General features: G+C 45.4%; 1 protein-coding gene across 4 annotated transcripts in view; it reads right to left on the bottom strand.

Annotated features, from left to right (window-relative positions):
* Nucleotides 1-668: 668 nt before the first annotated feature.
* TULP4 (TUB like protein 4) overlaps nt 669-13169 on the bottom strand; it is a 111900-nt gene continuing 99399 nt past the window's right edge. For all 4 annotated transcript variants that reach the window (XM_081187525.1, XM_081187526.1, XM_081187527.1 and 1 more), the window contains exons 14-15: nt 8417-11073; nt 669-6264 (exon numbers count right to left, since the gene is read on the bottom strand). In XM_081187525.1, coding sequence (XP_081043651.1) covers nt 6148-6264; nt 8417-11073 — 2774 coding nt within the window. In that variant the 3' untranslated portion in view covers nt 669-6147. The remainder of the gene's footprint in view (nt 6265-8416; nt 11074-13169) is intronic.

The raw sequence follows: 13169 nt of genomic DNA, 5'->3' as shown, positions 1-13169 counted from the left end.
TGACAGAGTCTGGAGAACTGAGACCTTGCTGTTGCTGGCACCTCGATCCAATCTTCTGGGATTTTTATAAACTCTAAGGCATCAGCCTTACATAGTCATGTTTCTGGAGTGTGTGTGTGTGTGTGTGTGTGTGTGTCAGAGTTTTAAAAGGGCTCCTTTCCAATGGCATCCAAAGTAGGGCTTCACTACGGTGATTCAGAGGCAAGAGCATATGGACTGTACCTGGTTCCACTTGAGAAATATGTGTTGCATCTGCATCCAGAAAGGTTGCCCACTAAAAGAGGGTAACAATCTTGCACCCCAGTACTTTATTTATTTACAGAAAAGGAGAATATGAAGGCTTTCTTTGAGGGAACACTGCTGTTCCTTGCTTATCTACTTTTTAGTATGAAAAGAAACACAAATCCCATTGGGATATCTTCATCAACTATCCAGAGGAAACTGGCTGTTATCCAAAATTTGGTTATAGCAGAACATTATTACAAGGTTTCTGGTCCAGCATCATGCTGTAGGAATGACAGCAAGTGTGCATCAGAAAGAACAAGAGGCATCCAGATATGCAAATAAGAATAAAACAATCTGTTAAGAATATTGCATACATTGCATACTAAAACACACAAACATTCAAGATTCTCAGTGCGAGACAAAACACCAAAATCAACTCACAGTTTCTCTAGTTTGCCAAAACTTTAATAAGCAACACCTGGACAACTCTTACAATTCCAAACCATCAAGGAAAATAGGGCAACTGACCCCATCTCAATCATGTAGACAGTCAAAATTTTGGACAAACCACATTTTTGAAAGGAAACCATTTAATGCTTTCTAGGTACCTTCTTCACAATCTATTACACAGGGCACATAACAGGAGAGGCAGGTCAGGGCAAGGTTCAGAATTACAATGGAAACCCAGGTCTGAATGGCATATTTAGAAAAGAAAAACAAAACAAAGGCCATTAAAAATACTGCAGGTGGTCAGATAAGTGTACCATTTTCTCTGCAGAACTGAGATCATCATGCAGGCTTTGCATGGTTAGGAAATCCATGCACCTGACTATATATTTTTATTAAAACTTGGAAGAAAATAAAAATAAAACAAAAGCAATCCTCAAATAACATTTTTAAAGGCAAGTAATAAATTCAGAAACAATTACCAAAGTTACAGTACCCAAATAATGCATTTATAAACAAATGCAAAATTAAAAAATATCACCCTTTCCCAGTAAAGATTACAGTGCCTTTTCAACCCTATGTATCCCCATGCAATTCCACAATAATACAAAAAATTGTATCTACAACAAATAGCAAGAGCTTAAAACCCTCCCCTGCTAAATAACAAGAGAGGATAAAAACACAGACTGAGAGGGGGTAGGGAAAATTAGAACAGAAGACCAAATGGAGACAAAAGAAAAGAGAAACGGACCTGAAATGACAAGAAAAATGGTTATGACATGAGCTCATTGAGCACTATTTTAACAAAACACTGGAAATACAAGCATCTTCTAATATTTTTATCCATTTCATCTTAACACACTATTTCAATGCCTCTTTCAGTTAGCCATTTATAAAGACAGAGTAAACATTCAACTAGTGAAGACCTTCCTAACTCTCCAGAACACCTCGATCAGATTACAATCTTTGGGGTTTTATGCATTGGTTTAAACAGAAATCAAATTTATTAAAAGGTTTGCATCAGATTTCTCTCTCTCCATCCCAATAATTTTGGTGTGAAACAACAATTGCTGCATAACATGGAATGCAATCTTAAAACGTATCCATTTTAGCCAATTCTTCCAATAATATTCTGAAAAGTGTTACTTTTTAAAAGTTCCTCGTAAACTATTAACATTCCAAATGACATATTTAGCATGTCCCGTCACTCTTGTAGAGAGGAAGGGACAATGGACAAGAGGATTTGACCAGTTCCTGACTGCTATGGCTGTCTTGCCCTGATAGAAGTTACATGACAAGGCAGGGAAGAAGATTCCAGTTGTACCCAAAAGTGCTGGAAGGACTGGAAAAGGATATATTCCAGCACTCTCAACTCTATAAGCCACTGCCACGTGATCAGTCTGTTCAATATAAGGACCAGCTCTAACATAACTTTCTCCTACTCTTATCTTTTCAGTTGCTTGTGAGAGCCACTTCACACATTTCATTTAGGCGCACATCCAAAAATGTAACCTGCAAATGAAAAACACAGGTATTATACAGGTGCACTTGACAGGGAGTTATGACTCCCTGCCAAGTATACCTTTGTCGGGCAAACTTAGGTTTCATACAGTGTATGAAATGCCCTTGAGAAAGCAGGGGAGGAAATGGCCAAAGATGCAAAACGTTGCAATGTCAGATGCAAAGCTCCTTAAAGCTGGTACATGAACTCTATGTCAGATTATATTGCCATCACAAAGACTCCATCTGGTCTTCAGGCAAACACACACACACACCACTTCTATACAAAGCTCTTAAAAGATACTAGAAGGGGAAAGTATGAGGGACATGGGCCTTAAAAATATTTTCCCTGCACAAGATGCTATACTGTTCGCTGCAGGAAACCAGGATTTATATATTTAATTTATATCCCACTCTTTACACTCCACCTTTCTTCCATGTACATTCAAGACAGTATATATAGGGTTGCCCATCCAAGCACTGATCAAACCCAGATCCGCTTAGCTTCAACCAAGTTGCTGCATCTTTAAGAGTACACCTTGAGTCTCAAGAGCCAGTTCTACTATTTAATCAGCTCAGATTCTGCTGCAGCACCAGCATGGCCTAATAATGTATGGACTGCAGTCTCCAAAAGGCACTGGGTTCTGTTTTGGTAGACCACTGGATCCAATTCAATTTTGCAGAGATGTAAGGGAACCAACCTTGCTCACATGAGCTGGAGCCTAAGGCTGCAGAGTTTAACACAAAAAGCAAATATGGTGCTTTTTATTCCATCATTTTGTCTTCTTACTAGGTTAGTTGGTCTTGCCTTTCATTTCACAAACACAACAAAAACAAGCCACAGCACCAATATTTTAATTTTTCTATACATCTTCCAAGACTTCCCTTCAAATGAAATGTTATTTAGGCCTGGGTTCTGTATTCCCAAGGTTTCCTTGTAAATAATATAATTCAAGTTTATGAAGACCAAAAAAAACGTAAAAGATAATGTCTTTTAAGACAATATATTGGGGGAATTCTCAGACATGTATTATAAGCATCAATTACAGCCGGGAGAGGATCACAGAGCTTGTTTCATTCCAGTAACAGTCTGGAGACATTTCACCACACAGTGACCTGTGTAAACCTTCCTACTGATTCAAATTGATCTTACACAGCTGGGATCTAATCTTAATTATCTTTGTTTGTACTCCACTTTGCACGGATACTTGTGTTAAAATACAATCAACCCTAAGGCTTTAATGCTTCTATATTTGCTTCTCTTTATATTTGCTTTATTTTCTCTATAGGGTTCCAGATACTACATTGACACATGATTAACATGTTCAGGGCCAACTCCAAATTTGAAAAGGCACTGGGCAGTGTCCTCTAGTGGCACCACTCTGCTATCAGTAGGTCCTAGTGGACTTGCCTGACAGAGGTAGCAGTGCTCTGGTCACTTAGATCTAGCTACCTTTTAATTTCCCACAATGCTCAAGAACAATTAGGTTGGGGGGCATTGTGGGAAATGAGAAAGGTGGGCTAAATCCAGGTGCCTGGCAGTGCTCAGAGAATCAGACCAGAATTTCTTTTAAAGAAAAGCCCAGAACAAACATCATCAGTGTGCCATGGCAGCTGCGTAAGGATGTCAGATGCTGATGCCAGTGCGAACATGTTGATTTTTCTCCCTGGGTTTTATTTTGAAATGTTTTAGATGAAATGTTCCAAGTGTGTTTCTAGGATATGTAGCACTGCTAAATGCCGTTCTCCTAAATGCCATATAACGTTTTATATAGACCTGAACTTAAAAGCTCCATTTCCCATTCTGAATCAAGAGACATGTCTCCCACTTATGGAATCCTGACCAGAATTCTCTGAAGAGTTCCGTATTCCTAATTAGCCCTTCCACTATCCTGGTGACTCTCAAGCTAGTCTTTAGCTGTGACTGCAGTAGTAGTGGCTGCAGTTGTGGAGTGGAGCAGCCCTCTGAACACTGGCATCACTGCAACTTACCTGGATGTGACTGGAGGCAGCCAGCAGTGAGGTTAGGGCTTTGTAGACAAACCTGTAGAGCCAAATGGCCATTCTCACAGGTACATCCACACAGCCCTTACCCCACAGTCCAGGTAAACTGCAGCAATGTCAGCAACAGGAGGGCAGCTCCACAGCTCTGTCCCACCCCAACAGCCGCTACTGGACGGCAAGTGTAGCCCAAGAAAATGTCAAAGAAAATGTCAACGTTCTGGGAAGACTGTATTAAGGGTTAACCTACTGCATGCTATTGATTAGGAAGCAATGGAGGGGACACTTGGCCATTCATTTGTCTACCGGCTCTGTGCCAGAAGGGGTTGCCGATTCCATCCAAGTGTTTTATTACCTCTTATGTTATCCCGTGCAAGTGAAATGAGAGAATGCACTCCACCGATCATGTGTGTATGCACATTTTCCTCTCAGTTTTTTCTTGATTGCAGCCTGTTTCATATAGAAGAATCAATGGAATCAATCGAGCAAATGCACACAAAAGATCTTGGTGGCCACTTTTGAGAAACCATGTTCTGTATCATTATGTGTGTGGAGAATTAAAGTCAAATAAGTCTGTGAGCAAAGGAAGGGTGGATATTTTTCTAAGGTTGCAATCAAAAATTCCAACCCTGAATGACTTAGGCTGCTAGTTTCCATGGGGAAGGTGTCATGGTCAAGAAGTGCAGCAAAAAAAGATTAAAGGTGCCAAGATAGATGAGGAAACTGACATAAACATGTCACTTGCCCAATGCATTTATGTAGAAAGCTACGTCTGGGATGCAGAGTCCCTGACACAGAATCTAAAATTATCCAGCAGGGAAACACGTCTTCCTGCTAGGTTATTCCAACAAAATAATATTCTTGTGACCCCAAGGAACATTTATACTGAAATGCATCAGACAACTGACACTTTTATTAAAGATTCCTCATATATTCTGGGACCGTATTGGGGTTTGTCACTTTTTCATCTTCCTTCCTTCCTCTTTCTTTCGTTCTGTGTGAACCCAGGGGATTTGTCATAATGTTTCCCACTTCAGGCCTTGCTGAGTGATAGCATTGGTATCAATCCAAACTAATGATTTACCAAGAAAAAAACCTTGCTTACAGCTCATGGCTTGTTTGGAGTTAGGACAAACCATGAGCCCAGGTTCACATGCAAACCATGGCTTTGCTCTGGGTATCACAGGAGCAGCAGGAGCAGGGGAGGAGTGAAGTGGCCACAACTTTTGCTCTCTGTAGCTGCACACTTGCTTATCCAAGCTATGTCATCATCTGTCTTAGCATTATGTGCTGATCAGGCCATCTTTTGCAAGCGATCCAACAGGTAACAGCTCTGTTTTTCTTTTGAATAACATTTTGGAAACTAGGTAAGGTTTCTGAAAAACCTCCTTGGTGCCTACAGTGCTCAGTTATCAGAGAAGAAACATGTGTCTTCAAGTATATTGTAGCATTTTTGTTGTTCTTTTTTTTTCTTTTTTTGCTGTAACTATTGATGAAAATAGTACAAAGTGGTCCAGGGGGAAAGAAAGTTGCATTCCCTGCTTTAAAAAGAACAGCATGGTATAAGGCAGTCTATAAAAGAATGAAAGAAAACGAAGGGCAGTCTTTTAAAATAGCTTACATCAGCTATTTTTTTTGCAGCAAACACAGAAGAACCGCCACAACAAGCCAAAAGCCACATTTCCCAACATAACACTGAATAGCTCTCCTCCTTGGCTTGCCCTGAAGAAACCAGCACATATGTTGATTCAAATAAAATAAATCCCAAACCACAGTGTCCCCACCCCATCCCCAATAATGTTTAAAGTTGATGCCCTCCTTTGGGCACTCAGAGGCTCTTTTCTTCCAGTTGCACTTTCTTCTTTACTTGCAGAATCCTTTGCGCGTCTCTGCCAGGCCTTCGTGGGTTGGCCCTTATGAGAAAGATTTATCAGGGTTTCTCTCCCTCCCCCCTCTCTGGTCTTTTCCTCTTTTTCATTTGAGGCGCTGAGTCACATTAGCCAGAGCCACTGCAAAGGCCTGCACCGCTGAAAATGGATATTGAAAGTCCAAAATGTAAGCATTGCCATCGATCCTCCCAAACTGCATGACCTGGAGGAGAAAGTAGTGGGGAAAGAAATAAAGAAGAGGAAAAGTTGATAAAGATAAACAAGAAATCGAGCAGCAGTTAAATATGAAAAATTGGCCCATTAAAGCAAGGAGGGGGTGATTTCACAACTTCTTGCTTCATATGAGAGCTGCATTTCAACTGGCAAGTGGCTCTGCCCAGAGGAACTCAGTTCTGGCACCTCTCAGGTGGGCGCCATTGCCATTCTAAGAGAATGAGGGAGGTGTTCATGGTGAGTTCTGGCGCCTCTTTTTCTAGATATATAGCACTGGCTTCACCTATTTTCACAGGGGAAGTTCAAAGCCCACAATGATTAATGAGGTTGAATATTCTGAGGAGATCATATCAGCACAAGAGGAATTTTCCATGATTTTCAGCAGACTGAAGCCATTATGTTCTGGTGGATCTTGCTTGTTCTTGGACAACGTTGATGCAACACGTCTGCAATCCCAAAATAACCTATAGATCTCACAATCGGATCTACAGTGACTTGTTTGCTCAGCCTCCTGGTAGATCAGGGAGACTGCAAAAGAACACAATGAAGCAGAGCTAGCTAAAGTGGCATTCCAATCCTGGATCCCAGAAAATAAAAGGTGCCTAAGGTTTGTACAATGTTTTGCACCTCCTTTCATACATCTTTGCTATAGAATGCACCAGTTTTTCTACACTGCAGCAGCAGGGCTGGGGAACTGATGATTCTTGAATGTTCTTGGACTCCAACTCCCATGAGCCCCAGTCAGCATTGTGAATGGTCAGGGACAATGGGAGTAGTAGTCCAACAACATTTGGAAGGCCACAAATTCACTATACCTGCTCTAAGAGACAGAAAATAATGGCCAGGGTTTAAAGTTCACATATTCCCCCATCACTTTCACCTTACACATACATTACTGTTGCCTGTTTTTCAGGCTCTCATGACCTTGACACTGGGTTGGTTGGTTGGTTGATTGGTTGGTTGTTGTATTAGTTTTGTGATCATGATAGAGTGCAATCTCAGGACCAAAAGGCTGTTCTCACATTGTATTATTTTCATGTGAATATGACATCAGCTGAAGATGACATCATATTTCTATGTTCCTTATAGTTACACGGGTTCATATGTTTCTATTCACTGTGACATTTAAAATATCCCATAATCTGTTATAGCTGCTCTGAGGCACAGAAGCCACAATTATAGGCAGCTACCATCAAATTTCTTCTTGGTGGAATAGAATAGCTTTGGGTTTATACAGTCAAGATTTTTATGCTGCAGAGAAGTTGCCTGTACCTCAAAGGCAACCTCTGTATGGACTGTATTCAATATTTGTGAAATTGTGACAGAGACAAATGCTCTACAGATGTTACACAAACGTATGTCCAATGCCTTGGGCAGATATTGGCCACCCAAGGGATAAGGCATCAGGATCCTGTTTGCACCAGGCCTTTCACATGCCACTATTTCCTGCAAATTAATCTGCAAGAAGGTGTGTCTATTTGAAAGAAGTCACACCATACTGCATTTGCAGGGCCAGCATTCCTGTAGAAAGCAAACTGAGGCAACTGTTTCTGGTGGTGGCAGTAGGAGGTGGCAGATTACTGACCCCAAGTCCTCACTCGCTTGTTTCACCAGTCCATCCACCCAGCTGTCACCACTACGCAGCCACCCAGTTGCTTTGAGCTTTCCAGAGCACTTGCCTCATCCTCATGCCTTACACTGAAGGGGGTCCTTCCTTAGAGCAAAGTATTCTGAGTGAGGTGAACTGGAAGAGTGCCTGCCCCAACACTGCTTTGCCACAACAGCTGGACTTTAAAAAATAGTTAGAAGTTACTAGTGATTTGAAACCTTTAACTAGCCACCGAGACAAAGTGGTAGTGGTGCAGGCACTTTCCAAGGCCACCTCGCCCAGAATGCCTAACTCTAAGGAAGGACCCCTTTCCCCAGAGCAAGGCAGAAGATAGGGGTGGGAGGAGATGGCGAGTTCTGCCACCATGTTAGCAGCAGCAAAACTTACAAAGCTGGAGGGGCAGGGGGAGGAGGAGTTGGCAGTGGCAGCACTCGCATCAGAGGCACAAGTCCTGGGTCAGCCCTGTTCCTCTGGCGCACATGTCAAGGCCTAACACAAGAAACAGCCTGGAATTTCCGACTCGTTATCTTACCTGTCTCCCTTCCAGCTCAATCTGGAAGTTTTTTGCAGATTCTTGGGTCACTCTCCCTCCAAAGTCCAGCTGATAGACTTGTGTTGCCTCATTCCACAAGGGCTGCTTGTTAGCCATCACGTACACAAAGCCCTGGCTTCCCAGCCGCCCATCCTCCTTTTCGTTGGCTTTCCGGCACTTAAACTCATCCAGTTCACTGGCTGTTCTCAAGTTCCTTTTTGTTTTCCATCCCTTTTTACTGCCCTGGCTCTGGTTCATTAGCTCATCCCCGCTAATAAACAGTTCAGGCTCACTTTCTGAGCTGTCCTGAAATTCGTTCATCTTGTTCAGTTTTTTGGACTTCAACTGGTCCTTTTGACTTTTGACCTTCTTCTTCTCCCTGCCCAGCCTAGGGCTGGATATCAGCGAGTTGAAGTCAGTCAGAGTTGTCCTTGCCTCCTTCTTGACCTTTCCCTCTGTAATAGCCTGCATATTCCCTTCATCCGCTCGGCTATCCAGGCGCTTCCGATTCTTCTTCCCAAACTTGTCTGTCCGCTGAGGCACGGGGCTCTCGGTCAAGGACAGGACCTCTTGGAAGTTGTCTGCTGTCTCCGCCATCGCGTCTGTGCCCGTGTGACCTTGAGGCTCCACTGGTGGTGGTGGTGGTGGTGGAGGAGGAGACATGACAGGCTTCTCCACCACCAGCAGCGCCTTGGGGGGCAGAGTGCCTTGGGTGCTCTGCGCAGCAGGTGGGCATGTGCTGTAGGAATTCCACGGGTGCAAGGCCATTGGTGGCAGCTGTAAACTCGAGCAAGTGCTATTTCCAGGGTACAGGGGGGGCAAAGGGCAGTAAGCAAGGTTGGAGGGGTAACCTGGCTGAAGCACAACCGTTGGCTCCTGTTGTGCAATCTGGGGTGGGGCCAAAGCTTCTTTGGGAGAACAGGGGACCTGTATTCCCTGAAGAAGAGGAGGGGGAGGAGGGGGAGGAACACCATAGTTCCCCAAGTATGGGGCTCCAACCCCGTAGCTCATCTGGAAAGTGGCAGTGGGACTGGTTGGAGATTTGGGGGAAACAAACGGTGCTCGGGATATATCCAGGTGCTGAGTTTGGCCAATGACTAGGGGGGCAGGTTTGGCAGGGTGAGGCAAAGTACTCGGAGCTGTCCTTTCTTGAGGGACCCATATCTCCTCACCCACCATTGGTTCCCACTGATAGGGGGGTGGTCTTTTGACACCAATGCCTGGCTCGGCCATGGCCACAGGCATGTGGCGCACCGGTTTCTCCACAGGGTAGTGCTGAGAAAGAGCTTCATCCTCCATGAAGGCAGAGTTCACATAATCTGTCCGTTCACGAGAGCTGTCCAGTGGGCTAAGCAAATTGTAAGAGGACTGGGAGGCCAGGGGCGAAGTACTGACGGAGTGTGCGATGACCGAGCTGTGCTGAGAGCTGCTCCCGGTGGTCATGTCCGGTCTCATGCTGTTCATGCCGGACGTGCCGCTGTTACCACTGATGCCACTCATATTCCCACTTCCGCTATTAGGGTTGCCGCTGCCACCGCCGCCACCACCGTTGTTGCCACTGCCGCTGCTGCACTGGCTGCAGGTGTAGAGTGCTGTCGGCACCCTCTGCTGGTACTGGGCTGCCACAATGTTGCTCTTCAGTTTCGGGGGCAGCTGCAGAGTGGCTCTCTGGCTGTCGACCAGCTGGGCCATTTTCAGGGCTGCCTCTCTGCTGTTCCGCCGCAGAGTGGCGTGGATTATGCTGTTGTCCAATCTCTGGGCCATGCCGCGACCTTGAGACAGCTGGGCTGCGATCTCCGGGTAAGGTGGCGGATCCCCGGTTGGAATGGAGTAACGCGGCACCGTGAGCCTGTTTAGGGTGGCGCTGGTACAAGGCTGCTGAATCTTCTTCTCTGAGGAAGTGATTCTTAAAGTGGCAGAGCTGCCAGGCCCTGGCAGAGTGTAAGTGTTCTGGGCACATAGCATCCGCGTTCGAGGCCGGCAAACTTCTTCCACATTCCCGCTGCTGTCGAAGGTAGTGATTCTTTCATAGCCGAGAGGGGTTTGATAATGCCCTGTGGAATAAAGGGGGAAATCTCCCTTTTTCAAGCAGAGATCTATGGGAGGTTGGGGAGGTACCGGAGGAGGAGGAGGAGCTGTGGTGGGAGCTGCTGGTATGGTTCCAGGGTACGGAGGGGGAGGATTCATTTTGTTCATCTGAATTTCCTGGGCAGTCGTGAAGACGGATGCTTCTCCTTCAGCTGCCTGTGGCACTGGACGCAACGTCTTAGCCTTCTGGAGGTGTTCGTGGTCTCTGTCCCCATCTCTGTGGTCCACAATTGCCATCTGGATTGCACCCTGGGGCGGCAGAGGGAGCTGAGGGGGTGCCTGGATGATGCGCCCCATTTCAACTCCTCCAAAGATCACTTGGCCTGGGTTGGAATACCTGCTTGGGATTGGGTAGTGGACTGCATTGTCAGTCACGTGGTCCGCCGCTGCCACAGCTGTCGTCTGATTGGCGAGGACGTCTAGCTGCACATTCTGATTGGCCAGCAAAGACTGAACCAGCCCTATGCTCTGTGTTGGTGACATTGCTTGTGCTGAGCTGTGAATAGGAGCAATCGGGATGTTTACGGTGCAAGGTGGGTTGTTCTCGGGAACTCCAGATGTTCCAGTCACTGGGACAAAAAGATATGAGTATTAGAATACAGCATCACAGCCTTCATCCAAAAAGAGATACAGTGGTACCCCGCAAGACGAACGCCTCGCGAGACGAAAAACTCGCAAAACGAAAGGTTTTTTCGTTTTCGAGTTGCCTCGCAAGACGAATTTCCCTATGGGCTTGCTTCGCAAAACGAAGCTTGCCCCGGGGACAGCGGGTCTTCTCTTTTGAAGCAAGGGGCGGCGGGGAGAAGCGATCTTCTCCCTGCAGCCCCAGGTCCGGGGACAGCGGGAAGCGCTCCCCGCTGCCCCCGGGCCTCTTTTGAAGCAAGGGTTTGCGGGGAGATCGCTTCTCCCGGTGCTCTGAAGACGGGCGGGGGGGAGGGAACACCTTCTGAAGGCGGGCGGGGGGCGAAAGTCTTTGTCCCCCCTGCCTGCCTTCCCAGGGGCTTTTAAGATCGCCCGGACAGCGGAGAAGTCCTCCGCTGTCCCAGGGTTTTTTTAAATGCTGGGGGTGGGAAGAAAAGCCCTTGTCCCCCCCCCCCCAGCCTTCAGAAGAGGTCGGGGGACAGACTGTCCCCGGACCTGGTCTGAAGGCGGTTTCCCTAGGAACGCATTAATTGATTTTCAATGCATTCCTATGGGAAACCGTGCATCGCAAGACGAAAAACCCGCAAGACGAAGAGACTTGCGGAACGAATTAATTTCGTCTTGCGAGGCACCACTGTATAACGGTACCTCAGGTTAAGAACTTAATTCATTCTGGAGGTCTGTTCTTAACCTGAAACTGTTCTTAACCTGAGGTACCACTTTAGCTAATGGGGCCTCCCGCTGCCACCGCACCACGATTTCTGTTCTCATTCTGAAGCGAAGTTCTTAACCCGAGGTACTATTTCTGGGTTAGCAGAGTCTGTAACCTGAAGCGTCTGTAACCTGAAGCGTTTGTAACCCGAGGTACCACTGTATACTAAATTAATTCTGCCATCTAGAGCATTAATTTCCATTTTAAAGGTATTGGAATCATTTGATAAATACTGATTATTTAACTTTTGTACTTGTGCTGTCACATTAGGTCAGTAATATTATCTCCCACCTCACTACAGTAAGGGTATTAAGAGCCAGATCTGAGAACATGCAGTCCCTCCACAAAGCCCCTCACCTCCTTGGGGTAAGTCTCTCTTTCTCCATGGTCCTCAGTTCAAGAACCTGGTTTAAGGGAAATCCTGGCTAGACTTAATAGTGGTAAGCGTTGGAGCCAACAAACTGCTTCGTCATAGCAAAGGAGAGGGAATTTGCCCCAGAAAGGGTTTGGCTTCCAATTTGTTGACCACAGTTAGCAGGAAGCCAGCACTGTATCTGCATCAGACCTTTATCTCAGAAGGAACAGGAACAATCTAGTGTTCTGCCACTCTGTTAAACCAGACTCTGATGCAAGTGGGTGGAATGTATAAGCTATAGTCCATGTCATGAAAAGCAAGCAGTTATGAAGGCATGAATGACAGTAACCCAATGTGAATCCAAGGAGAGAATACAACCTGTTCACCTGTTGACATTTGTGAATGCTTCTGGCTACCACTGCAGTCTCAGTTCCCAGGCACCATGATGGATTCCTGCCACTCTAAGGTTGTGCAGTTAAGTCACCATTAGAAATTGAACCTTTTCAATTATGAGTGCCTCTATATCACTCCAGGTCTTTTGATTGTTTGCTTGTGTCAATCCCCTTGCAGATTTCTAAAATGCGGTTAATACTGAAGCCTCATAATTTAATTCCCAGTTTAACAGATGCTTCTTCTCAGGGGATTAATGGACTCTCTCTGGATCAAATTCATAACTGACCCATTTAAAATGGATTAATTAAAAGGACATCCACCGGACATCTAAACTAATGGTGGTGGTTGCTGCTGATGTGGTGGTTTACAGATTAATTATGAATTGTCAATAGGCCCTTTTGAGCTCTCAGCTATGTCATCAGAAACTTGTCGGAGCCAAGAAACACCCCTCCACCCCAGCAGCCTGCACTGTTCCTGGTCTTGCCTCATCACCCTTTTCAACTTCACATTGCTTTCAGGAGTCAGAGAAGAAGGTTCCATTAAGGCTTTAAATGCACCATGTA

The sequence above is a fragment of the Podarcis bocagei genome (genome assembly GCF_964188305.1).
Source record: "Podarcis bocagei genome assembly, chromosome: 3".
Lineage (NCBI taxonomy): Eukaryota > Metazoa > Chordata > Lepidosauria > Squamata > Lacertidae > Podarcis > Podarcis bocagei.
The sequence above is the reverse complement of the archived record's forward strand: the minus strand, read 5'-3'. Positions and strand labels throughout refer to the sequence as shown.